At 41.0% G+C, this 27,896-nt stretch overlaps 1 protein-coding gene across 1 annotated transcript; it reads left to right on the forward strand.

Moving 5' to 3' along the window:
- Positions 1 to 409: 409 nt before the first annotated feature.
- slc45a2 (solute carrier family 45 member 2) lies at positions 410 to 27,749 on the forward strand. The gene is made up of 9 exons (XM_077623293.1): positions 410 to 684; positions 4,272 to 4,546; positions 8,057 to 8,663; positions 10,673 to 10,849; positions 13,855 to 14,198; positions 14,776 to 14,919; positions 16,197 to 16,320; positions 18,163 to 18,368; positions 26,633 to 27,749. The coding sequence occupies exons 3-9, from the start codon at positions 8,195 to 8,197 to the stop codon at positions 26,852 to 26,854; spliced, it is 1,686 nt and encodes a 561-aa protein (XP_077479419.1). The 5' UTR covers positions 410 to 684; positions 4,272 to 4,546; positions 8,057 to 8,194; the 3' UTR covers positions 26,855 to 27,749.
- Positions 27,750 to 27,896: the final 147 nt, after the last annotated feature.

Consider the following 27,896-nt stretch of genomic DNA (forward strand, 5'->3'; position numbering starts at 1 on the left):
AATAGCAAAAATGAATTGCTGATGTCATATAACATCAGCATCCCTTGCTTTTTACATCCAGCTGTACTTATTCATAATAACATCTTCAGTAGACAGTGCTTGCGTCCCCGTATGATTCCCCTTAAAATAAAACAAAAAAAACCTCACCACTTTGGTATGAATTGGCCAGAAGAGAGGCTTTTTTCTAATTTCCTGGCTTCCTTCAAAGGCCAATTTGCTGAGATTTTGCCATTACTAAATTGGATTGGATTGGATAACTTTATTCATCCCGTATTTGGGAAATTTCATTGTGACAGTAGCAAGAAAAGGCATAATTATAAGTTAGACAGTACAGTCGCAAAGGCCGCACAACAACAAAGCAAAAGCAAAAAGTACAACGTAAATCAAAGTAAATGGAAACTGGAAAATGGAAGCAAAAACTGGAACCACACACACGAAGTCTTCCACAAGATGGGGAACTTCTGCAGACTGTGACCGAGGTAGAGAATATGCAGAGCCACACAGTTCCTCAGTAGTCTGGAGCTGAAGACAACAGTAGCAGAGTAGAACCCCTCGACTCCGTTTCCGGCCTGGTAAGCGCCGGCAGCTCTTCCATCTTATCCCACGATGGAATGGTTGGTCAGAAGCGTTGCCTCTCCTCCCGGCACATTTGTCCAGCTCCGAAACTCCGGCGGCATGAAAATGGTAAATGTTGCTCCTTCTGGTGCGTATTGTAACAGCTAGTCCCGTGTGTGTGACAGCGTAGGCATGGCTGAATGGTTCCAGAAAAAGAAGTAGCCGAAAGAAGCCAGGCTAACAGAACAAGGAAAGTTGTAAAAACATTAAAGTAAAAAGTATAAAGTACAAAGTAAAGTAAAAGGGGATGTATTAAGAAATATTAAAATGTAATCAAAAAAAGATAGAAAGGCTGTAAAACACGAAAAACATAAAAGTGTACAGAGCTACTCCCACTGGCTCCCGCGTGAATGGCGCCATCTTGGATATGTGGATGTGTTAAATCAGGGGTCTCAAACTTGCGGCCCGCGGGCCAACTGCGGCCCGCGGGACGATAATTTGCGGCCCCCGTCTTAATATGAAATATCGATTTTTTTTTTTTTTTTTTTTTTTTTTTTTTTTTTTTTTTTTTTACCCCTTTCCCCATGATGGCGCCGTTTAAGTGGCAGCCAGTGGCAGTAGCTCTGTCCACTCATGTTTTTCTTGTTTTACAACATGTTTTACATGAAAAATTAGAGGGAACATTGACATGCACCTGCTTGTGGCAGGTGTGATACTGGTGTGCCGATAGCGAGCAATGATGATGTCGTGACCGGATGATTCGCCTAAAGACGTTTCGCCGACGGACGTTTGACAGACGGACAGGTCGTACTAGTATTTGTTAGTTTAATGATTAAATACAAATACTAGTATTTGTATTTAATCATTAAACGCTGTTTTCAGCTGGATTTGACCGAATTTGAGAGCATTTTGAGCCGTTTGGCGAATGGACGTCTATAGACGTTTTTTTGCCTCCATCGCGATATCATCCAGTATTTGTATTTAATCATTAAATGCTGTTTTAGGATGGATTTGACCCGATTGCTGTCATTTTACGGCTCGGTTCTGCTACATCTGCCTGCCCAAGAGTGCTTATTCCCGGACTGCCATTGATGGTAGACGAACATTGATTTTTACTATAATTTGGAAAACACCGGCGGCGGGCCGGATTAAAAATCCTAACGGGCCGTATATGGCCCGCGGGCCGAGGTTGAAAAACTTGTACACACACGATCCGGCGGGGCGAGCGTTCGAATCCCGTTTCGGCGAAACCTCCGTTCGGCCGAATGAACGTTCGGTGGAACGTCCATTCGGCGACCTGCCCGTCTGTCAAACGTCCGTCGGCGAAACGTCTTTAAGCGAATCATCCGAGTACCGATGATGTCGCTCACACTGGTACTCAGTGCGCTCAGGGAGGTTGTCTTTCTGCTCAGACCAACAAAAAATTAGAGGGAACTTTGGTTCGGAGCTGAATGAACCAATCACGGTGAGGTATACGGCTCTGGAGGGCGGGACATCGGCCGGGCTGTCCAGTGCCTCGCTCACTCACTCATTCATTCCTCCAATCAGCTGGGCGGAGGAGAAGCCGTGAGGCCGATCACTCCGCTCGGCGCGCACACTCCTCCGCTGCTCTCAGCATAGAACTGAATGAGGCGCTATGATCCGTGATCCAGCCTGTGTCAGTGTCTGTAGCCATCTCCGCGATTGAAACGGAGAGCGAAAGTGCACATGCGCCACAAACCCGCGCGACTGAATGTGAAAGATCAACCCGAGACTCATTCCAAGTGGAAAAACATATTACAGAGCCCCAGAGATGTCTCTTTCAAAGCCTGCTGTGAAGAGAAAGGTCGGTGATGAGCACAGACAGTTTCAAGAAAAGTGGGGAGTGCAATATTTCTTTGTTGAACACAGGGGCACCCCGACGTGTCTCATTTACACTGAAAAAGTTGCGGTGCACAAGGAATACAATTTGAAACGTAATTGTACTATGAGACATGCTGAGGAGTACGAAAAATACCAGGGAGATGAGAGAGCCAACCAGGTTGCCAGTCTTAAAACACGTCTTCTGAGGCAACAGGATCTCTTCAAGAAGGCTACCAAAGACAGTAATGCAGCAGTCAAAGCTAGCTACGCCGTTTGTGAGTTGATTGATCCTGTGCTAAGTGATCCCAAATGGCTCATGGACTTGGCTTTTCTTGTTGATATCACACATGAGCTTAATGTACTGAACAAGAAGCTACAAGGCCAGGGGCAACTTGTCAGTGCTGCCTATGACAACGTGAGAGCATTCTGCACTAAACTTGTGTTATGGAAAGCCCAGCTCTCTCAGACAAACCTTTGCCATTTCCCAGCATGCAAGGCTCTCGTGGATGCAGGCACACCATTCAGTGGTGAGAAGTATGTTGAGGCCATTTCGAAGCTACAGGAGGAATTTGATCACAGATTTGCAGACTTCAAGACACACAAAGCCACATTTCAAATTTTTGCGGACCCCTTCTCCTTTGATGTGCAAGATGCCCCTCCTGAGCTTCAAATGGAGCTCATTGACCTGCAGTGCAACTCTGCACTCAAAGCCAAGTTCAGGGAGGTGAGTGGAGAAGCAGACAAGCTTGGGCAATTTTTGAGAGAGTTGACCCCCAGCTTCCCTGAACTTTCCCGAAGGTTCAAGCGGACCATGTGCCTTTTTGGGAGCACATACTTGTGTGAGAAGCTCTTCTCCACCTTGAACTTCAATAAGTCCAAGTACAGGTCCAGACTTACTGATGAGCATCTTCAAGCTCTACTGAGGGTCTCCACTGCTTCCTCCCTCAAGCCAAATGTGACTATGTGAGAAGAAGCGCTGCCAGGTCTCTAGCAGCAAGGAGTAGGCAAAAGAAGCCGTGTTCAGAATATTTCATGTTCAATGTTCCATTCAAGTTCAGAAAGTTAAAGGTTAAAGAGCTGTTAATACAGACATTTGAAACGGAATAAAAATAATTCATTTTCTCTACTTAGCCAGCCAGTATATATCTACTGTATGCTCATTAGTATTATTTGGTTTTATATTACTGATTGATTTATTTTTTATTCATCTTTAAGTTAATTTATTTAATTCATTATTTTTTGTTAAAAAATAAAGATATTTGATAACGTTGGAAAGTTTTATCAGTGCTTTTCTTGTGGAAATCCTGATGCGGCCCAGTCTCACTCAGACTCGGCCTCTAGCGGCCCCCAGGTAAATTGAGTTCGAGACCCCTGTGTTAAATGATCTTTGTGTACACCACGAACAGCCGATACTGAAATCATTTTATCATTTATGTGGGGGGAGCATTTCATCTTGATCGTACAGTGGTACCTCGAGATACGAGCTTTATTTGTTCCGGGACTGAGCTTGTATGTCAATTTACTCGTAACTCAAATGAGCGTTTCCCATAGTAATGAACAAAAAACGAATTAATTTGTTCCAACCCTCTGAAAAAACACCCAAAACAGGATATTGGATTGGAAAAACATTTTTATTTGTTCTAATTCGCCATCTATTAACAAAGTAACTGATAACTAATGTGTTTAATAGTACTACTAAAATTAGACGGATTTTGCGGAAGGGAGCGAGAGAGAGTGACAGCGCTCATAACATAATATAAACAAATTTAAATGAACTTGGATTACGATGCAGACACACTCTAAAATAAATGTAATCTAACCTTACACTAAACTTAATTCTAATTTTGTTTTAAATGTTTATATCTTCCTCCCAGGTTGGCTCTATTTGCCACGACTCCACCCTGACTTTCAGATGCAACCTATCAAGGGATGTTTGGTTTTGTCTTCCCTTCAAAATATTCCGAATATGATGCACACAAATTGTCAGGAGTGGCTCATTTGTCCCTCCTGGCTTGCCGTCAGGTTAGAGCAGCTGCAAACAATCCTTGATTACTTCCTGATGTGGGTACTTAAGCATCACGGAAGTAGCTAGTCATTGTCGGATCGTCCTGCGTGACACCCCACGTGTTACAGCACACATCGCTACAAGGTACTATTCCACATGCTCTCGTTTTGTCTCAAGCCCTGTTGTTTTGTAAAGTCTTTTTTGAGTCATTAAAAGTTACTGTCATGAGAACAGCCCGTCTCGTTCCCTCCTGCTTCCCCGCTACTGGGTTCCCAATCTCCCCGATCGCGCCACGACGTCGCGGCGCGACCGTAACACAAATGTCCTCACAATAGGATAACGCATGGCCACTTGCCAACGAGAAGTAGTATATACTCCTCTCGTATTAGCGATCGCTCCGCCGTTCGCACTGACTAACGGGATGAAAGAAACCACTGAAAAAATGCAATGCTCCGCCCAATGCTGGTAGAGGAGGCATTACATGAGGGAGTTGCGACCAGAAAGACAGTGCCCATGATGTTCTTCTGAGCATCCTGTCGCGTCCGCTGTATGCTCGTATATCAAAATTTGTCTCGTAGCTCAAGATAAATATTTGCTCAAAATTTTACTCGTATCTCAAATTGCTCGTATGTTCGGGCACTCGTATGTCGAGGTATTACTGTACTATAAACATTTATCGTTTATGTGGGAGGAGCATTTCATCTTGATCGTACATTGTTCTCCACATTTTTGTGATGTGTTTGAAACTAATCATACTTCACTAATCAAGGAAGAATGACTGTATCATTACACCAGGATGTATGCACAGGAAAATATAGTATTAATGATTGGAGATGCAGGGAACCTTTTACCCTGAGCCAATCAACAGAGGCCACACAAATAGCCCATGAATTATTGTGAGGCTCCAGCATGGACAAACGTTTTAAAAGGTTTTACCGCTTTCACATTTTAGTTTTTAAAAAAGCACACTCCAAGCTGTCCCTCTACCTTATGGGTAACAATGCAATACTGTGCTGAGTTGTAAAAGTGGTCATTTGAGCAACCTTTTAGAGAAAAGTACAACATCCTGTGATCATGCTGGTTGTATCACACAAAAATTCAAAGCGAACTGTTCTAAAAATTGCGAATGGCATTATATGACGGCAGTAGTAACAGATAAGTGCCATTTTGAGCTTATCTACGTCATAGAAAAATCCCAAGACCACAATGTAACGTCTCTTTTTGTTCATAAATTGCAAAGAACTGTGGCTTTCTGTCTGGACAATTATCACGTGAAAGGATGTTGCCTGGAAGCTTTTTATTAGAAAAACAGTCTCATAGTGGAATTATCACCATTAGGAAGTACAAATAAAAATCAGACGCATGAGTGTTTCCTGACGAGAAGTACAGTAATCCATCGAATACTGCAAATAATATGGCTACGATAATCCAAAAAACGCAAAGTAGGACCACCCTTATTATTAGTACCCTACTACATGTATTTGCACCTACACAAAAATATACAAAAATACAATTATCAATGTGTTTTTATTAAATATCACAGTATGCATATGAAAAGACTGTAATTTATCAATATCTAAATATAATCTATGAATAAAAACCTGTAAATACTTTATGTACTCAGTGAAAATACTTCCTCTCCGCTTGATTTAAACAACAATAAAAAATCTTCATCAGATTTGGTGTCATTCTTCTTCTACGGTAAAATATCACTTCTTCTTCAGCGCTAAATGCCACCCAATCCAGTGCTGACATTTTTTTAAATCCCGTTTTCCGCTTGTGAGTTTCAGCGTGAAATGTGATATTTTTATGGACTTTTTTATTCTTAATATAAACAACCACGATGTACTGACATTAAAATTTTTGTGTGTCTTTGCTCTTGTCACATTGTGTGTTTATTAAATCAATTTTGGTTCATTTAGTTTGGTTATGTTTTATGTTTACCTGCCTTGTTTTGTATTTGGTTGTTTTCTGGTTTGCGCATCAGTGTGTTCACTGATTCATTGCATTGTCACGCGTACTAACCAATACTAAAATCTAAAATAGTATACATATAGAGTAATAATTCATACCCAAATCTGTCCTGACGTTCCTCTTTCTATAATGTGGGATATTTGGAGTAGCCCCACCCTACATTATTTGCCTTTAGTTAATAAAGCGGTTATGAAGCTAAATAATATGTAATATTACAGTAGTAATATTGTTATTAAAGTACTCATCCACTATTTAAATGAATAGCACTCTGAATCGATTCGATGTACTGATGTACTGTTCAGAACATGAAGCTAACAAAAGGCTGAACTTTTTTGCTCGCTCTGTTAATCGGCGATTAAAATAATTACAACTGTGTTAATTAAGTTTGTGTTTCTTCCCCAATCTCAGTCTTAGTTTTATTGTAGCATTCACAATTTTTTCACCTCCGGCGTTTCTTTTTTGCGGCCAGCATTGATGTTCTACACGGTGGTCTGAATGATTATGTCAACGATTCCAAGTGATTCTTTATATGTCAGTGTTTTCCAACCAGTGTGCCGCGGCACACTGGTGGGCCGTGGTGGGCCGTGAGCGATGCTCTGGTGTGACGCAGGAAATTATAAGAAATCATACATCGTAATAATCCAAGAGAAATCTCAATATCAAGAGTGTTTCTGGGTGGGATGACAAGTAGGCTTTTTTGTTGTTGATAATGACGACAGAGCCTATGTCCGATTATTATTATTATTATTAAAATCGAACTATTATGAGGTTAAAATTGAAATATGAAATCATAGATTGTACTATAACTATTTAAATTGTAATATTTTGAGATTAAAGTCATTTTGTCGCTGATTTTTATGTAAAGTAAACTGGAAGTTCTTTGGTTTTCCGGGCTTCAACTTTTGTCGACGTTAAGTCTGTGTGAACACAAAACGGCTCTTCTCGTAATGTTTGGTGGTTGAAGTAATATTGGGAGGAAAAAAGTCGTAATATTATGAGATTTAAGTCATTTTCCTGTTTTTACGGTACGTGAACCGGAAATTGTTTGTTTTCAGGAGCATCAACTTTTGGCAATGTAAAGTCGCTTACTTTTTGCATAATATAGGGAGAATAAGTCAAAAAATGTTTAAATCCTGTTAATAAAAATTTGAGAACGACTTTATAATGTTAATGTAGGCGACATAATTTTAAATTAGAAGGTTTTCAGATAGTGGTGTGCCTTGGGATTTTTTCAATGCAAAAAGTGTGCAGCAGCTCAAAAAAGGTTGAGAAACACTGTCATATGTCATCAAGACAGCACATGCAAGGGCAGACACAACATATTGATTTACGATCTGATGGTCATCCAGAAGCTCTTTGAGAGAGGTTTAGAAGATTCTATTTTTTTTTGGCATTCAGCAATCACTCCCTGTTTTAAGAAATTAAAGCCCGTTTGGGTATGAATTTTCTGCAAACCATCTCAAGACAGAATGGGATTTATTTGTTTGTTTAATGGGGATGATTTAAGTATAATAATATATAAAAAAAATCTTATTGGAATCAGATCAGTGTTGGAATGAATGGTATGAATTGAACCGTTCCCATGAGCAGCCCCAGGTCTTTGCTTTGCCCACCAAAGGGAAGAAACGTTCCGTAATCTCATAAATAGAACTAACTACTCTCCTCCTCTCCTCTTCCCAGACAGCCCAGCGAGGGCTCACATGAGCGGTAAAGCTGAGGGGGTCTTACACTCGCCTATGCTGTAGTAGAGGGGATTTAGCACCAATGCGTGGAGTAGTTCTTCAGACCTTTTAGTTCACATATCGTTCCCCTCCAAACATGACCCTTTTATCCGAAGACCAGTCCACCAGGCCCCAGCCTTGTCGGGTGCCAGAGCCCGCCGAGCGTAGGAGCTCTTCGCACCGAGACTCGAAGGATCTGACCAGCTCCAAAGACTTTTACGTGGACAGCATCGAGGGCGCCGTCTTTGGGGCAGTGGAGCCCCCCAGGCGATCGCGGGGGCGCCTGATCCTCCACGGCATGGTCATGTTCGGCAGGGAGTTCTGCTACGCGGTGGAGGCGGCTTTCGTCACGCCCGTGCTGCTCAGCGTGGGCCTGCCACGGAGCCTTTACAGCTTGGTGTGGCTGATCAGCCCCATCTTGGGTTTCCTACTGCAGCCTGTTATCGGCTCAGCCAGCGACTACTGCCGATCTTCATGGGGGCGGCGAAGGCCCTACATCCTCACCCTGGGCCTCCTCATGCTGGTGGGGATCACCCTGTTCCTCAATGGAGATCTTGTCATCTCAGGTTAGAATATTGGAGAGAGGCAGATGTTTAGTGCTGTTGTCGTCCCGATGTACGTCAGTCTTCCTTGATTTCCCTGTCCTCGCATTGGCGACTAGTCTTTTATTCATTCACTCACCGGCATTAAAATGGATTGGATGTCAATGTCTGTCATTGAGTTTATATTGATGATAAGGTAATCCTAACTTAAACTAACGTATGACAAGTTAGTGTCTTGAGGAGCCAACAAATTGGTCAATTTTGTCTTGGATACTGAAAGACGGTACTCGGACGTTTCGTCGAAAGACGTTTGGTCCCCGGACGTTTGGTCCCCGGACGTTTGGTCGACCGGACGTTTGGTCGCCGAGTTGTTACTGTTGAAACCAGCTCTCAAAATTATAATTATGAGAGAAAGAGAGAGTTTAATATCTAAATATCTAATGTCAAAATATCAACAGTAAACTCTGTCATAATTTGACAGCGAGCGAACCCGGCGACCAAACGTCCGTTCTATCAAACGTCCGTTCTACCAAACGTCCGTTCCACCAAACGTCCGTTCCACCAAACGTCCGTTCCACCAAACGTCCGTTCCACCAAACGTCCGTTCTACCAAACGTCCGTTCTACCAAACGTCCGTTCTACCAAATGTCCGTTCTACCATACGTCCGTTCTACCAAACGTCCGGTCGAACAAACGTCCGGTCGACCAAACGTCCGGTCGACTAAATGTCCGGTCGACCAAACGTCCGGTCGACCAAACGTCCGGTCGACCAAACGTCCGGTCGACCAAACGTCCGGTCGACCAAACGTCCGGTCCACCAAACGTCCGGTCCACCAAACGTCCGGTCGACCAAACGTCCGGGGACCAAAGGTCTTTCGACGAAACGTCCGGTCATGCTGAAGGACATGTACAGCGTACAAACCTACAGCATAGTTTTTGAAAACCACCTAAGGCTATTAACGCATGACCAAGACTTGTGACTTTTTCTAGACATTGGCAAAATATTGTGTCCATGTATGTTTTTGAAAACATCAAAGACGAGTTCAAAGAACCTAAGACAAGCATTTCTAAACAGAACAAAACAATTTAGGCCTGAACATTTCAAATTAGGTGGACATTTAGAGAAATTTTGTTCACAGTAAATCTGTTGCGAGCTGTTTAATTTTTAAAAACTCAAAAGACACTTGAAAGTCTTCAATAAATCTACAAAAAAGTTGTTTTTATCAAGCTAAAAATCACCAGATAAAGGTTAATCAATGAATCAAACACAGAAGAACAAAAGTTCATTTGTTCATACCTGTCCAAGTAACAAGTCCTTGCTCCCACTCATTTTAGTATCAAACACTTGGCTGAAACCTACTAATAACACAGATTTGACTTGAATAACATGACATGTTCCGTTAGATTTTGCTACCAAAGCTTTTTCTGATACCCGCGTCTACTAGTTTTTGCTACCGCTGTTTTCCATTAACTTCATCCATTACAGTTTTGATTGCTCCAATGTTTCTAAGTGGCTAAATTATTTTGCTTGTTTATGAGAAAGCTTATTTTGATGCTTTCACTGCACCCTATTAATTACCAGTACTCAATAAATTCATAGATCCACAATATTTACAAGCAAAGATGAAGTGTGCATGCGCTGAAGCGTAAAGTAACAATTTTTGATGGATTGCAAAACCATATTTTGACAAAACATTTTGCCAGGTCAAAATGGGCTGAATTTCTATCGCTGTAAAAAGCTGCCGATTAAGTTAAAACTTAGAAAGAAAGAAATACATTTTAAAAATCTGATCTTTTTTTTTTCTTTTACCAGATTTCAATTCTTTTAAAATGTTATGATTGGTTCAGGTTTACCTTGGCATGATTAGATCTGGGACATCTCTAATTTCTACTCGTGTAGAAGGCTGAAATTTACTTGAATTTGAGTGCAAATCATTTTTTTTCAGATACATTGTCGTTTCAGTCATTCAAAAAAAATCTGTTCCAGTTTATTAGCATAGAACACTATATGGTAATAATCTTTTTTTTTGCAGCGCTAATCGTTGACAGGTCGCTTCGGCGGACATGGGCCATCGTCCTGGTGATGCTCGGTGTGGTGCTCTTTGACTTTGCCGCAGACTTCATCGACGGGCCTATCAAAGCGTACCTCTTTGACGTATGCTCCTACCAGGACAAAGATCGAGGACTCCACTACCATGCTTTGCTCACTGGTAGGACTTGCTGTTCAGTAATATTTTGCTCCCTTATCAGATTTTTCTATCAAAGCTTTATCAGATAGACACAGGTCTTTGCTACTTTTTTCAAATTTGGCTATCTATTTCCGACATATCCATTATAGTTGTGGCCATCTAACCGGGATTACATTACTAAGTCAATAAATCTTTTTGCTCCTGTTTATGGGGAAGTATAATATTTTGCTTCCTCGTATCTATCAAAAAAAGCTTTGAGAACTTCATTAAAATATTGATGATATTCACCTCAATATCCCTGTGACGCTAATGACCAATTTCGATTTATGCAGCTGTGTATGATGATATGATTACAAAGGCTTTTGATTTGATTTGATTTTGATTGATGACAGCTACTTGGGATGCGTTCTTAATCAATCTTTCGTTTATGGTGGTAACATATTTAATGGTTCTATTAACATATCCATATCAAATAGTGTGTTGAGTGCTCTAGTTGAATGTTTGAGAGTTTATTAAAAGGGGAGCAAATAATTTTGGGTCGAACAAATGACGTGAGCACGCATGCGGTTGCAAAATGTGGCAGCCTACTGGCTTTTGTTTACATTTTCTAGCTTAAACAACTTTGTGGGTTGCAAAATTCATTTGAACCTTTTTTATGACACAAAAAAACCCGGAAACCTTTTTAACATTACAACATAACCAAGAGTGATGGAACAAATATCTTTAGTTGATCGTAAATAAAACCTTTAAAACATGCCGTTTAAGAAACAATGATGAAATTTCCATTTGTAGAAAATAATGTCCTTCAGAAGGCGTCTTTATGGATGCATTTTTCAAGTTTCCTTATGAGTTTCCTCATTGACCGCTGCAACGTATCAGCTGAGACTGGTCAATATCATCCTGAATTCACCATGGTTACTATAATAGAGTGTTTACTTGCGCAAGGTTGCTATGCCGAAGTGATGTCATTTGCTCATGTCTGTCAAAACGCACTAAAACAGTGTTTCCCAAACTTTTTTTGAGCTGCGGCACACTTTTTGCATTGAAAAAAACTCAAGGCAGACCACTATCTGAAAACCTTCTAATTTAAAACTATGTCACCTATATTAACATTATAAAGTCGTTCTCATCAGAGTTTTATTAACAGGAATAAAATAAATATCGCTTCTTCTTCAGCACTGAGTTTTTATACTTAATATAAAAAAAACGAGATATAATACTGAATCCAAGTGATGAAGGATGGCAGTATACATGTGTGTGTGTGGTGTGGGTGTTTATAGAAATATATTCTTTAGTGGTAAGTTTCTAAAATACTTACTTTGGTTTCATATTGTTTTTACATTACATCTGCATGCAAATGGTGGTGTCTAGACTTTTTAAATTTGCCGTATCGGAAGCGTTTTGTTGATTGACGCGAGATTAGATACAACTATTTGGCTGACTCCAGATCTACAGCTGGCGGACCCCCGTTCTGAGAAACACCACTATAAAGGGCACGAGCGTGCAAATGTTTGGTGATGAGGTGACTCAAGCTTCTGACTGGGCCCGGCGGTAATCTAGCAGTCATGTGTTGCAGTCATGTGTCTGGGCTGAGTGAACCTCGGAGGCCTTACGGGCACATGACTCTCTCCTGGCCAGGAATGCGGGGGTGAGATGGAAATGGCAAAAGGGGGATTGATTAGCTCGTGCCAGGGATTCATTCCTAAAAGCTTTTTACTCGAAGTAATGCAGTCATTTTCAGAGCAATTATTCTCTCGCTGTCTCGCTCTCACTCTTTTAGTAAGACTGATAGATGGTGTCATTTTTGGGGGGGCATGCAGGAATTTTCATTTTGGGGAATGACCGAATCGCTCAGATAATCTGTACGACAGAGTAGTTAAAATCTTCTTGAGGAAAGACAGGAGGATGGATTTTGTGTACAAAAAAGATTGTTGGTGAATAAAATCATTTTACTAAAGTATTGTTTATATTCCTCAATAATATTGCATTTTTATGAGGTTTTATGAGGATCATTGGTATTTTTTGTGTGTTGCAGCTGTAGCTGCAGTGAAAAATTTATAGTGATAAAATACAGTTGTATCTCTACTAATTAATTAATTGGTTCCAGAATTTTTTTCGTAAGTTCAACATTTCGTAGGGAGAGCAGTACTTTATATCTAAATACTCTAATACATTCCACAGTCCTCACAAAACTACCAACTAAACCCTTAAAAATTCATCAAAGTGGCCCAATTTTGTAGAAAACGTGTGACACAAAATGAGAGAATTTTTCGTAAGTTCAAATTTTCGTAGGGAGAGCAGTACTTTATATCTAAATACTCTAATACATTCCACAGTCCTCACAAAACTACTAACTAAATCCTTAAAAATTCATCAAAGTGGCCCAATTTTGTAGAAAACGTGTGAGGACACAAAATGAGAGAAAATCTCATCTCTCATCTCATCGAGTGGTTAGCGCGTCAGCCTCACAGCTCTGGGATCCTGGGTTGAAATCCAGGTCAGTCCACCTGTGTGAGGTTTGCATGCGTGGGTTTCCTCCGGGTACTCCGGTTTTCTCCCACATTCCAAAAACATGTGTGGTAGGCTGATTGGACACTCTAAATTGCCCCTAGGTATGGGTGTGAGTGTGCATGGTTGTCCGTCTCTTTGTGCCCTGCGATTGGCTGGCCACCGATTCAGGGTGCCCCCCAGCCAGGGGTCAGCTGGCATAGGCTCCAGCAAGCCCTGCGGATAAAGCGGTTCAGATAATGAGACGATGAGGAAATGTATTGACATTTTCATAACTCTGATCTTTTTTTCGCATCTTGAGCACTCATTTGCATCTCAAAAGGTTTCGTAACCTGAAAATTTCATACCTAAAGGCATTCTTAAGTAGAGGTATGACTGGAGTTGAGGGTTGGATGGATTCAGATGGGGCACTGCTGAAAGCTTAGGTGTGAATGCAGTATATATAATTCATTTCTATTGCGCAAGATGGAGGCCTTCATGAATAAATGGAAAACCACATGACCTGATTTTTCTTCCAGGTCTTGGTGGAGCATTCGGTTACCTAGTGGGCGCAATGGATTGGGGTCACTCCATCCTCGGCCAGCTGCTGGGCTCCGAGTACCAAGTGATCTACTTCTTCTCAGCACTCACCTGGAGCACCTTCCTCACCGTGCACCTTTTCAGCATTCCCGAAGAGCCCTTGGAGAGGGCGGAAGCTTGCGGACCCTCGGCACTGAGGCAACTGGGATCCCAGCGGAACGGATACGGAACCCTGGGAAAAGAGGCTGATGAGCCTCTGTCACTCCCGGACGTCAGACAAAGGTCTTTCTCGGCTCTCGGGGAGGCCAACGCTGTCACATCTAGTGCCAAACAGCCCAACAAGGTGCAACAGTGTTTTCAATGTAACACCCCCCCCCTCTTTAAAGCAAACTAGATACCTACATACCGTATTTTAAGTCAATGCATGACACAGACTAATGTGGACGCACAGTAATATGGGGATGTTACAGAGCCATTGTAAAACTAGTACTTAAAATTTAAATTGCTAAAATATTTTTAGATTGACATAATAATAATACTGATATGAAAAGAGAGTGGCGTCCCCTGTGAGGATAAGTGCTACAGAAAATGAATGAATGAAAAAAGGAAGTGAGTATGGCATTTTCCAGACTATGAATCACACTTTTTTCATAGTTTGACTCATACACAAGTGCGACTTATATATGTCAATTTTTTTCTCTTACCCCCGTTCCTGTTATGTTTTTTTTTTTTAGATTATAGTTATCTAAAAAAACTGTTGTGTCAACAGATGCCTATTTAGCCTTTTGTTCTCCATTTGACTCTTGTTACTTTAAAGCGTTTACTCTAAAGCTTTTAGTCTTGTTTTCTGATGACAGAAAAAAAATGCTCTCCCAAAATGTGAGTTATCCTCCAGTGCATCGTATAATGTGTCTGCGTAGGCTCGTGAGAGGATGACGTTGAAGTCGTTGCTGAAAGCTGTGGTCAGCATGCCCAGGCACTACCGCTCGCTGTGCGTCAGTCACTTGCTGGGATGGACGGCGTTCCTCTGTAACATGCTTTTCTTTACTGACTTCATGGGACAGGTGAGTCATGTGTTTTGGCAAACATCTGATGTAACACAATGGTCATGTTTTGCATTTCAACATTATTTTCTCCAACATCGGAGGTCTAAGACATTCAAGACACGTACTGTATTTTCCAGACTATAAATAACACTTTGTAATTGTTTGGCTGGGCCTGCGACTTATATTTCTTTTTTTATTTTACTCTGACAGCAGACAGGTGTGTATATATATATATATATATATATATATATATATATATATATATATATATATATATATATATATATATATATATATATGTGTGTGTGTATATATGTATATATGTGTATATATATGTATATATGTGTATATATATATATGTATATATGTGTATATATATATGTATATATGTGTATATATATGTATATATGTGTGTATATATATATATGTATATATATATACATACACACACACGTATTAGTATAGTACTGTCAAATTCATTTTCATATATATATATATATGGAAATGAATTTCATAGTACTATATTAATGAGTATAAACCAATTTTTTTATTGTTGTTTGTTGTTTATTTCATGATGTAATTTTTAAGGTTAGCTGTTTTTATTCTACTGGAATTTTACCATACTATATTTGGTAGGATTTCTTTACAGAATATTCACACCTTTTGTGAAGATTAATTACATAGCATTCACGTTTTCATCATTACTTTCACATGTAGCACAGAGGAAGACTCTGATGACTTGCTATATTGAGACATTAAAAGACAGCTCATTTCGTAGTGTTCAGAACAGCACCACATGGCTTAATAATGGCCAATAATTTGAGAGGGGTTGGGCTTTGTCTCCCAAAAACAGGATCATTTAGCTAAATGAAATAAATGTGATGTTAAATAAAGAACGCAAAATTTCGAGTATGATGTTTTAGATTTGATTAAAAAAATCCACTGCCAGCCGAAAGGACTTCCATTTTCAAGTTTAATTTTCAGGTGTCCTTTGGAGACAAAAAGTCCCATTGAATGCATTATACTCTAATTCTGTTTTGCAAGACCGCCTGCTGCCGATCTGTCAAATGGAGGATTTGTAATCATTGATATTAACAAAGGTAATTGAGAGGGTATAGAAAGCATTGCAGAGTGTCCCTTGTTTATCTCTGCCTTAGCTTATAACATTCTACTCATTTAAAAATAAGCCTTTTAACAGGAGACGTGATGAAATGCAACGGGAAGGCTTTCAACACGTCGCTTTATAATGACGCTTTGATTTAAAATGTCTTCATCTTTTTGTTCCTTCTTTGGAGATCGTCTACAAGGGGAACCCGTACGCTGATCACAACTCCACTGCCTATGCTACATACGAGCGTGGTGTGGAAATTGGCTGCTGGGGCTTGTGCATCAATGCAGTTTCCTCGGCTCTTTTCTCTTGTAAGTGCACTTGATGTTTCAAGGCGTCCTATGGGCTTTTTAACAGACAATGCTGCAGGTGTGAAGAAGGGCACGTACTGTGTAACACGTGGCAGAATGTTAATAAGTTATGTCGCGTTCAGACCAGTCGTGTTTTTTCGCCTGTCGAAAATTACGTTATTTGCGTTTGCATCGACCTTTACGTCATCAGAAATTGATGCTCACGTACCTCGAACAACTTAAGGTTCAAATCATGTAAAAATAAATACTTGCAATTTTTATGACTTTTTTCCCGTGTGCGGTCGTTTGGTCGCCGGTCTTTTGGTCGCCCGGACCCAAACAACGGGCGACCAAAAGACCGGCGACAAAACAAGGTAAAACAACACAGTCTACGCATCAATAAAAGCCAACAATGGCCCCGAGCAGTTTCACTGAGCGGACGTGTGGGTGTATAAAAGTTTGTATGTACATGAGTTGTCCCCTTAGGAAGGGACGTCAGTCAGGGTCTTAACAAGTTCTCCAACAAAACACAATAAAAGTACGGGAAATTTGGAGCTTTTCTTTAGCCTAATAATTAATAGGGTATTAAGTATGACTAAATAATAATTTGCTGTTTGTATTTAGGGAATTTGAGCAATCATTTAAATGGTAATTATCAATAACCTACCGGGCGACCAAACGACCGAGTACCCTTTTTTCCCACCTACTAATTCTTCAATGTCCCTAAATTACGGCAAAAGTCTGTGCTGATACAGACCGAAAATATCCAAAACTTTTAGCCCGTGAAATCAATTGATTTACCGTTCAGGGAATGACAAATAAGCAATTAAATCACTTGTGTTACAATTTTATTCCAACATTATGATCACTCAATTCTCAGAATTTTACAAATTTGCCCATTTTCTGACTTGTCTTAGGACATACAATTTTTTTTATTTCTTACATTGACCTTTTGCCTACTGAATGTTGAGGAAGGTTTTGGCAACTAAGGTCACATGAATGAAAAAACATTGGATTGGCCGCCTCCTGCTCATCAGTGAAGTCTGTTGAACTCTGCGATGCTAGAATTCAATGTATGCGCCTTGACATTAGCTATGGATGAGAATCTGTTGTGCAACAAAAAGACAAAAAAAGCCGGTTGATGGGGTATTTCTGTGCAAATTAAGTTCTACCAGAAGCCACATCAAACATCCACGATGAAAGAACATAAAAGGCAGAGGATATAAAAGTTTTTCTTCTTGAGAGAGGATTAATAATGCTTCTTTTCAACTTTTCTTTTGGCCTTTGGAATTCATTGAAGATCTACTAGGATGCTGATTGGCTGTAACACGCATTTAATGCTTGGCAGAGGTCAACAACCTACTTATCTAGTAAGGGTGTGACAATATATAAGGTTATCGATATGGTGTCGCTAAGAATCCATACAGCATTACCTTGACATACGAGTGTCCCAACATAAGAGAAATATGAGATTCAAGGAGAATTCTGAGCATTTTTTTGCCTTGACATACAAGACAAATTGGATTGAAGAGGTGGAAGTATTCTACTGTATACCATACCGCTATTGTACCTAATATTAACATTGGTTTTCTCAGGTGTGTTGTGATTTCTGGATGTTTCATTTTAGATTGTCTTATTGAACTGAGTGTATATGTATATTTATATATAAATGTGTGTGTGTGTATACAGAAATAGCACTCGATACTGACACTGCACCTTTAAATGCGGTGCGCCATATAGTCGTGAATATATGTATATATATATATCCTCTTAATTGAGTATAATTTGACTACAATGACTTCAACTCAGATGTGACTTAGACTGTGAAAAATACGGTACATGTGTGTATGTTATTTTGTGCAGACGTACAGCGCTTCTTGCTGCCCTACGTGGGGCTGAAGGCTTTGTACTTCATGGGTTACTTTGTGTACGGGCTGGGCACTGGCCTCATCGGCCTCTTCCCCAACGTCATCACCACGCTCGTCCTGTGCAGTGTCTTTGGTGTCATGTCTAGCACGCTCTACACCATCCCCTTCAATCTCATCGCAGAGTACCAACGCGAAGAGGCGGTAAGTCTTCCATTGTACAATACATATACGCTGTGTACAATGTGGCCTAGTGATATCACGGGTCGCCACTTGGCACCCGGTGGGGGACACCCTGAAGCCAATTGTAGGGCACCAGGAGAGGAATAATCTTTTTTTGCTCACACTCGTATGTATATATATGTATGTATATGTTACACCCTGCATTCGATCTTGACACACAGGGGGAAATAATCAGAACAGCGAGATGTTGTTGTTACTTCAATCCAACTTTTACTGTAATCAATTAACACAAAAACCCATAACATACAATTAAACCCATATATATACATTATCAACACGTTAGAACCCAAAACATAATGTACAATTACACCTATATATATAAATATATATATTATCAACACTTTAGAACCCAAAACCCAATGCACACACACACTCGTTCAACACACGGTCATAACTTGTTATATCTTTTCCTTTTACAACTTGTAGTAGTCCTACTATTATTCAACAGGGCAAACAATGCAATATCAATAATATAAAATCCTTTCTATGACCGTTATAGACACTGTCAACGATAATGGTGGCCGAAGGTAGCGTGCTAAATGCTATTCCATGTGCGTGACCGAGACTCTCACATTCACGCCCGTAATTCAAACGTAAATAAACATTAATAACCATTATCTCTTTTCTCACACGCTAAACAGTGTATATTACAAACCCCAAACTCAAACAACCTTTACAACAAACAGCATACCTTGACACACAGGGGGAAATAATCAGAACAGCGAGATGTTGTTGTTACTTCAATCCAACTTTTACTGTAATGATTCAGCACACCTCCCGTGCCTCAAGCTACTTGCTAAGACATCAATAATCGAATACCGATCTACTTTAACATGCCCCACACTTGCCATGTGGATCCAAGGATCACCAATCGAACACCGATACACACATTCAATCCAAACTCGTCATAGCTTCTTTACATGCAATCGTTAATAAATCAAACACTCTAGCATGTCACACTAATAAATCAAACACTAGTATGTCACACTAATAGATCAAACACTCTAGTATGTCACACTCTCCCCCACAAAAACAAATGTCGTCCCGACATCAGTATATTCCAAATATCTTCCCCTTGTTGGTTGTTATGCTGAACAGTCTAGCGAACTTGTCATTTCACATCCTCTTCTGTAAACTGATACTCATGAAAACTCCAGGCGGCAAGGGCCACAGTTCAAATATAATCCACAACTCGTACGGTCCACGTTCACTGGATGGAAACTGTAATCACAGTCCGTAACAGTCCATGTTCGCATAATACATGCCACCCTTGTAGGCTCAAGCCTGTTGGAGTCCATACATAAAGGGTGGTTGAATGTAATATGGCTGCAGGTGTCCTAACCAAGGAACCACTCCTGGTGCAGGGTAAGAAGGTAGCAGCTGATGTGGTGACTGAGTACTATAACAGGAGGGGACACCAAGCTGATCATAGGTCGTTCGTCGTGGTGGATGTCTCTCCCTTCTTGGCCGTTCATAAGTCAACGCCTCAGGTTCATTCACAGTGGTTGGCGGAGAGGTCTCTGATAAATGATCATCACGAGGATCTTCAACAGCCAGATTTGTTCCCTCACCAGGCAGGTCCTCCCGCTGATAGTCCTCTTCTCGTTGTACTGGTCCGGAAGCAGGGCCCTTCACTCCGAGTCTCTGATTCGCTGACAGTGGCCTGTGCTCAGACTCCAGCTTGTCAGCTTTAATTGCGCGTTCTCTCAGCGCATCCAGTTCATCGCGATAGGCGCGGGCTGCACGGGCGTCTACGAGCAGCTTCAAATTCTCCTGCTGGAGCCTCTTTATTTCTTCCTCCATGTTTTCCTGCTGGTGTCTGTTGTCCAGCAGTTGTTCATTCCTCTCTTCTAGCTCTTGTCTAAGTCGTCTGATCTTTGCCTTTGAATCGGCAGGTTCCACCATCAGGTGTTGCTGAGTTCCCACCTGCTGCTGTTGCATGCTGGGAGGATTGACGATGGCCAGTGGACTGGGTGTGCCACAAAGCACACGAACCACACCTTCCCTTTCCCGAGTTAGCTCTGCTATAGTCTCTTCTTTTAGTGGTCTGCCTCCTCGGATTTTACATCCAGCTTGGAAATGTTCTCCACTCCCACACCGATAACAATGTGTGCACTTCACATCTCGCCCTCCCTGCTGACAAGCACAACACCTTCTTGGGACATAAGCAGGGCGGCTAGTGTTCCAGGGGGGTGCTGGGGGCTTGCTGTAGTAATTTTGTTTTGCAAAAGGTGGCTGGGGCTCCCTAACTGGTCTTCTAACTGAAGGTGGGAGGTAGGACTGAGGCTGAAACATAGCCTGCTGTAGTGTCTCTCTGATCTGAGCTATCTCTGCACTGAGATCTTTAAGAGAAGCAACACTTGCCTTAAGTTCAGTCAACTCCGCTCGTACCTCACGGGACACTTTTGGTTTTTCTTCTCCAGGGCAATTGGTAGGTCGTAGTTCTTCTAAGTGCACCTTGCTAATATGTGTCGCTGCCTCTGGGGTACTAAACTTCTTTTTATTTCTCCTTTCTGTTTCATTAGCACAGGCTACATTTAACCGCTCTAGCAACAGCTCATCTGAAGTCTTACAGTTCAGCAAGAGAGGCTGCATATCTACTCTAACACTGTCACTCTGGAGACCAGTGAGTATCGTGTGCAAGCACATACGCTGGACTAAACTTGGGTTGTACTGGATTCCTGATTCTGATTCTCGAGATGCAAACAGTACCTTCTGCCTAAGAACTAAGACTCGCATTAAGAAACTTTGAGGAGTCTCTTTGATATGCTGCACTTCTGAAGCTAACTGCACATAGAGGTCGGTAGCACTCCTTTCCTGAAAATGAGCGCGTAGGATGCGTTTGAGTGTGGGAAGAGTGAGGTTAGGTTTCTCTTCCAAATAATTACGTAGCTGCAAACTGGGGGAGATAGCTCTGATAACTGCATCAATAATTTCCACATCAAGGTAACCCCTATTCAGTCCATTTTCAATTTGATGAACAAGGCTGGAGAATGTCAGCTTGTCCCTCTGGCCTGGTTCACCTATTTGGCCGGCAATTTTGAAGTCCTTGCGCCAGTATGAGCTTGGCTGGGGCTGGGGAGACACACCCCCTTGAGGGTCCGCAGCATCTGGTAGCTGGGGCAAAGTTATTGGAGTCTCTTCCAATCTTGATCCTTGCTTTTCGTTTTCATCTATTTTGACTTCATGCTTCATATCTGATATTTTATCTTTCAGTTTCAACAATTCAGACATGCCTTCATCCTGCAGTTCCTCTAGTTCTTCTCTTTCTAGGTACTTCACAATGTGAGCCACTAATGATTGACGCGATTTCCGTTTAACACTTCTTAATATGTTAAGAAAATCACATATTTCCAGTAGGTTATTTTCCGTCAGGTTGTTCAATGTTCCTACCACCTCTTCGAGTAACTGTTCCATTTTGTTGACGATCTAGGAGCTCTGTTGACTGTACAGGAGTGAACTCTGAACTGGCACGTCTTTACTGTCCATCTGATGATCTCGTAGGCCTCAGATGACAAGTACTCAACCGCCAACTTCCAGTTCTTCTTAAACAGCAACACCTCCTCTCACTGCCATCGGCCTGGTTTGTGGGGGGATTTAGCTGGCTCAGAATTCAGTGAGCAGGTCTTGGACACTGGACATCTGAACAGCAATCCCAGCGGTGCCTCCAAAATGTTACACCCTGCATTCGATCTTGACACACAGGGGGAAATAATCAGAACAGCGAGATGTTGTTGTTACTTCAATCCAACTTTTACTGTAATCAATTAACACAAAAACCCATAACATACAATTAAACCCATATATATACATTATCAACACGTTAGAACCCAAAACATAATGTACAATTACACCTATATATATAAATATATATATTATCAACACTTTAGAACCCAAAACCCAATGCACACACACACTCGTTCAACACACGGTCATAACTTGTTATATCTTTTCCTTTTACAACTTGTAGTAGTCCTACTATTATTCAACAGGGCAAACAATGCAATATCAATAATATAAAATCCTTTCTATGACCGTTATAGACACTGTCAACGATAATGGTGGCCGAAGGTAGCGTGCTAAATGCTATTCCATGTGCGTGACCGAGACTCTCACATTCACGCCCGTAATTCAAACGTAAATAAACATTAATAACCATTATCTCTTTTCTCACACGCTAAACAGTGTATATTACAAACCCCAAACTCAAACAACCTTTACAACAAACAGCATACCTTGACACACAGGGGGAAATAATCAGAACAGCGAGATGTTGTTGTTACTTCAATCCAACTTTTACTGTAATGATTCAGCACACCTCCCGTGCCTCAAGCTACTTGCTAAGACATCAATAATCGAATACCGATCTACTTTAACATGCCCCACACTTGCCATGTGGATCCAAGGATCACCAATCGAACACCGATACACACATTCAATCCAAACTCGTCATAGCTTCTTTACATGCAATCGTTAATAAATCAAACACTCTAGCATGTCACACTAATAAATCAAACACTAGTATGTCACACTAATAGATCAAACACTCTAGTATGTCACACTTATATATATATATATATATATATATATATATATATATATATATATATATATATATATATATATATATATATATATCTCTATCTCTATCTCTATCTCTATCTCTCTATCTATCTATCCACACGCGCACGCGCACACACACGCACGCACACGCACGCACACACACGCACACACGCACACACGCACACACACGCATACACACACATACACACACATACACACACATACACACACATACACACATATACACACATACACACACACACATACACACATACACACATACACACATACACACATACACACATACACACATACACACACATACACACACATACACACACATATACACACACACACATACACACACATACACACACATACACACACATACACACACACACATACATACACACACATAGATGCACATGTATACATGTGGTTGGTCTTAACATTCACTCAACAATCATTCATGAATGCGACTCTTTGCATCGTATCATATTTTGTAAGTAGATTTTTTTATGTTGCTTCTTGACTCTTACAGTTTAAAATGTTTGCTCTTTGTGTCTAACTTCTCCCCACCGCTGCACTAGTGAAACCAACACAAAGAGAATAAAAGTCAAGAAAATCACAATCAAAAGAGCTCAATTGATCAGACTAGATAGGAGAGTATATCCTCCTCACGAGGGTCACGGGGGTGCTGGAGCCTATCCCAGCCAACTTTGGGCACGAACTGGGGAACACCCTGAACTGGTGGCCAGCCAATTGCAGGGCACGAGGAGACTGACAACCATTAACGCTCACACTCGTACCATAATTTAGTGTTCAACCATCCTACCATGCATGTTTAGAATGTGGGAGGAAACCCTGGGAAAAACCCACGCAGGCCCGGCTAGAACACACTCCACACAGGTTTGCAACATTATTTTGTGCTGCACGAGAAAAAATGTTTTTCGCTAATAACATTCTCTGCGATCGGCTGGCCACCGATTTAGGGTGTCCGAAAGCCAGCTGGGATAGGCTCCAGCACCCCCCGTGACCCTTGCGAGGATAAGCGGTTCAGAAAATGAATGAATAAACATTTTATATGGCTTTATTGTTGGAGATTTTTGTTCGAATTGGGGGGGAAAAGATATTTGGATGTGGGATTTTACGTCTTATAACATTTTCGAGATATCAAATCGAGACTAGGTATTGGCAGATCAACAAATCAGGTGACTCAGACGATATTCGCATGCCAAAATATGCCATCGGGACATCACTAGTCTCAAATGGTTCTCATCTGTTTCCCCAAAAAGAAAGTACCTTTATATTGACTTACCTTTTTTGTACTCCCAACGGTAAAACCGTTATAATCCACTTCTCTTTCTATGCTCCCTTTCTTTTCTTCTGTCCATCCTATTAATGTGGAAAAAAACATTTAAAAATTCTGAGAAAACTCGGTGTCCTTGCCATTAATGTGAACATTATTTGAGGGCTATTTAGCCTTAATTTTAACCATTGAAAAAATATAAGCCTTTGAACATTTGCTAACTCTTTGGCTGCACTGTGCAATATGATGATTGTACCTCGGTTACGATTTGAGGTTCTAATGGAAAGCTTTTGGCCTAATGTCCTTTCTAGGTAATTTTGTGATGTCTTTCTGTCCTTTTAAAAATTAGACTATGCTTTAACAGTAAGTAACCTTCAGGCAAACAAGCTTTTGTACATGAATTTCAGACTTTCCATGGTCGTCAACATTCACCTTTTGGTTTCCACAGAATGCATTCTACAATCGTTGAGACTGCCTGCCCACGTACTGATTTCTTTATCCATTAAGCCTAAAAAAGTCACCATCTGCAATAAAAAATTTTCAGGCCTTCTAGGTTTTACCCTAAAATCAATTTTAAATTTATATTTATATTTAGATTAGAACTTTATTTCATCCCGTATTTGGGAAATTTTTTGGTGGCAGTAGCAAGACAGACACAAGACACACAAGACATTGTAGACCTAGGTAAAAAACTGGAGCAACACACAGGAAGTCCACAAGGTGGGGACGTTTTGCAGACTGAGACTGAGATTACCGCACAGTCCCTCAGTAGTCTGGAGGTTTTAAAGATCATCTTCTTTGCCTAGATCCTCCTAAGATGTCCTATAACCTGATCAGCAGCAGCAGATAATTCTTTTTTTTTTTTAAATTTGTGACTGTCACTGATTTGGACCCATCTCCCATCTTATGTTTCGCTCTGTCAACCGCTGTCATTAGTTTTTGGTTGAATTAGAGTGACTTAAAACTTTGGACCAAGACTCGGTCATAGTTGTGGAGTACAGTAATACCTTGAGATATAAGCTTATTCCATTCCAGGACCGAGCTCGTATGTCAAATCACTTGTATTTCAAATCAATTTTTCCCATCTAAAATAACTAAAACCAAATTAATCCATTCCCACCCTCTGAAAAAAACCTACAAATAGGATATTACAATAAAAAAACATGTTTTAATTGTTCTAATTCACCACCTTTGCTCACAAAGTAACAAATAGACATTTAGTGGTTATGATCTGTAATAAAATGTGACATTATTAGAAACAGCAGTGTATGGAGTTCTTACCTTCGAGACAGATGGTAGCGGCTAACGGCGGAGGAGGAGTGAGATATAACGGCAACACGCTCAGTTCGGTACTCTTTTGTGACACTATGTAACATTACATAAACTTTAAATTGAACTTAAATGAACTTATATTACTATACACACACTTAAAAATAAGTTTTAATCTTACGTTGAAGAGCCAATTTAGTCACGCGTGCACCATTCATGATTATTCCATGCTTAATATCGATAGTCATCATATCCTTTTTTCTTCTCACTACCCTTCATTGCACCGGCTTGCTCTGATTAATGCAAAAAAAGCCAAGTCTGGTCCACGAGAGCCCCTATCTAGTCTGTTTTCCATATCTCCCTCTTCTACCACACCTGAACCAAATCGTGACCGGACGATTCGCCGAAAGACGTTTCGCCAACAGACGTTTCGCCGAAACGGGATTCGCGCGCTCGCCCCGCCCCCGGATCGTGTGTGTACATGTTTTTCAACCTCGGCCCGCGGGCCATATATGGCCCGTTACAGATAACATTCATTTAGGAATAACAAGGGCATGTACTGCCCCCCGCTGGACATATTTCTAAATACAAGTACGTACTACAATTTGCTGCCAATTTTTTATATTTTTTATTTTATCCTTGCATTTAAAGTATTAGCCATTTGGACACACAATGTAAATTATCAAAGCTGGGGATTGATGTCCAAGGTTGAAAAAAATGTACACACATGATCCGGGGGCGGGGCGAGCGCACGAATCCCGTTTTGGCGAAACGTCCGTTCGGCGAACTGTCCGTCGGCCAAACGTCCGTCGGCCAAACGTCTTTCGGCGAATCGTCCGAGTACCGAATCAAATGATCAACTCATCAGCAAGCTGTCCAGAAGTTTCATACCGATCCTAATTATTTGATTCAGGTGTGTTAGTGGAGGGAGATATGCAAAACAGACTGGGTAGGGGCTCTCGAGAACCAGACTTGGCCACCCCTGATTTATTGGGATATTGTCCCTTTATTAAATAAGTCACACTCAAATATGCACCTGGGTGTTTTTACCATATTTTGATCTTTGTGTCTCCCACCCGCCCAGGAGGAAAGGAAACGTCGCGGTGGTGAAGAGTTGGTACGGGGGACGGGTGTGGACTGTGCAGCCCTTACCTGCATGGTGCAGCTGGCCCAGATCTTGGTGGGGGCCGGCCTAGGCGCCCTGGTTAATGCAGTGGGTAGTGTGGTGGTGGTGGTCCTCTCTGCTTCCACCGTGTCCCTCTTTGGCTGCATCTTCATCGCACTCTCTGTCAAATATGTGGAATGAGTTTGCAAATGTGCCTTGTTATCTAGGGCTGTGACAATATATCTAAATGATGATATATTGCCATAATTTGTATCCCAGGTTATTGAAACACTCTCGCCAAGAAGCCATAAATTGTTTTAAAAATGTCTCACTTTTTAAATAAATATATATAAAATAATATAAAAGGAACAATGAGGTTTCTGCTAAAATTTTCCTGAGAATGGTTTCTGGTAAGTCCTTGCCTCCCATTGATGCCACTAAATGTCATGTTTACTGGGAAGGTGGAAATGAACATGGCGCATTCAATCGTGCATTTTCCTAGCCGATTCACCTCACGGGCGTTGCTGGTTCCCAGCCAACTTCGGGCAGTCTGTGGGGTACACCCTGAATTGATTGCCAGCCAATCGTAGGGAACATGGCTCATTTCCTGTTATTATGGGGGGCTTTACAGGTCACTTCCTTTTCATCTTGGAGCATTTACAGGTCAATTCCTGTTGATTTTAGTCACTCCTTGTCTAATTTGGAACATTTGTTGGCCACTTCCTTTTCTTTGAAGAAAAATCAACAGGGAGTGGCCCGTAAATGCCCCAACATCAACAAGAAGTGACCCAGAAATGACCTAAAATATTCAGAAGGTGATGCATAAATGCCCACAAAGCAACAGGAAGTGACTTGAAATCAGCAGGAAATGACATGCCCTGGAATTAGCTAATTTTATGCCCATAGATGTCCAATCCTTTTCTGTTTGAGTTTTATTGCACAATATCATGGTTTCATGACCCATGTATCGATAATCGTTGTACCGCCATACGGCGAGGTAATGGTTATCGTGAGCAAATCGGATTGTACCATCGCACTATGTGTAAGATTTGAATAAAGACTGTATTGTGTTGGTAAATAAATATGCTTTATCATTGCTTTTCAAGTGTCTCCTTTGTATTCATCGCTTAGTAAGGTGTTATGTTACGGGGGTTGGTTTACTGTATGGGTATGAAGTTTAATATGTTGAATATATTTTTTGCATTGTAAAAATTAGTTTGGCCTCACAATTCTGAGATCGAGG

Source organism: Stigmatopora argus, chromosome 16 (assembly GCF_051989625.1).
Source record: "Stigmatopora argus isolate UIUO_Sarg chromosome 16, RoL_Sarg_1.0, whole genome shotgun sequence".
NCBI lineage: Eukaryota > Metazoa > Chordata > Actinopteri > Syngnathiformes > Syngnathidae > Stigmatopora > Stigmatopora argus.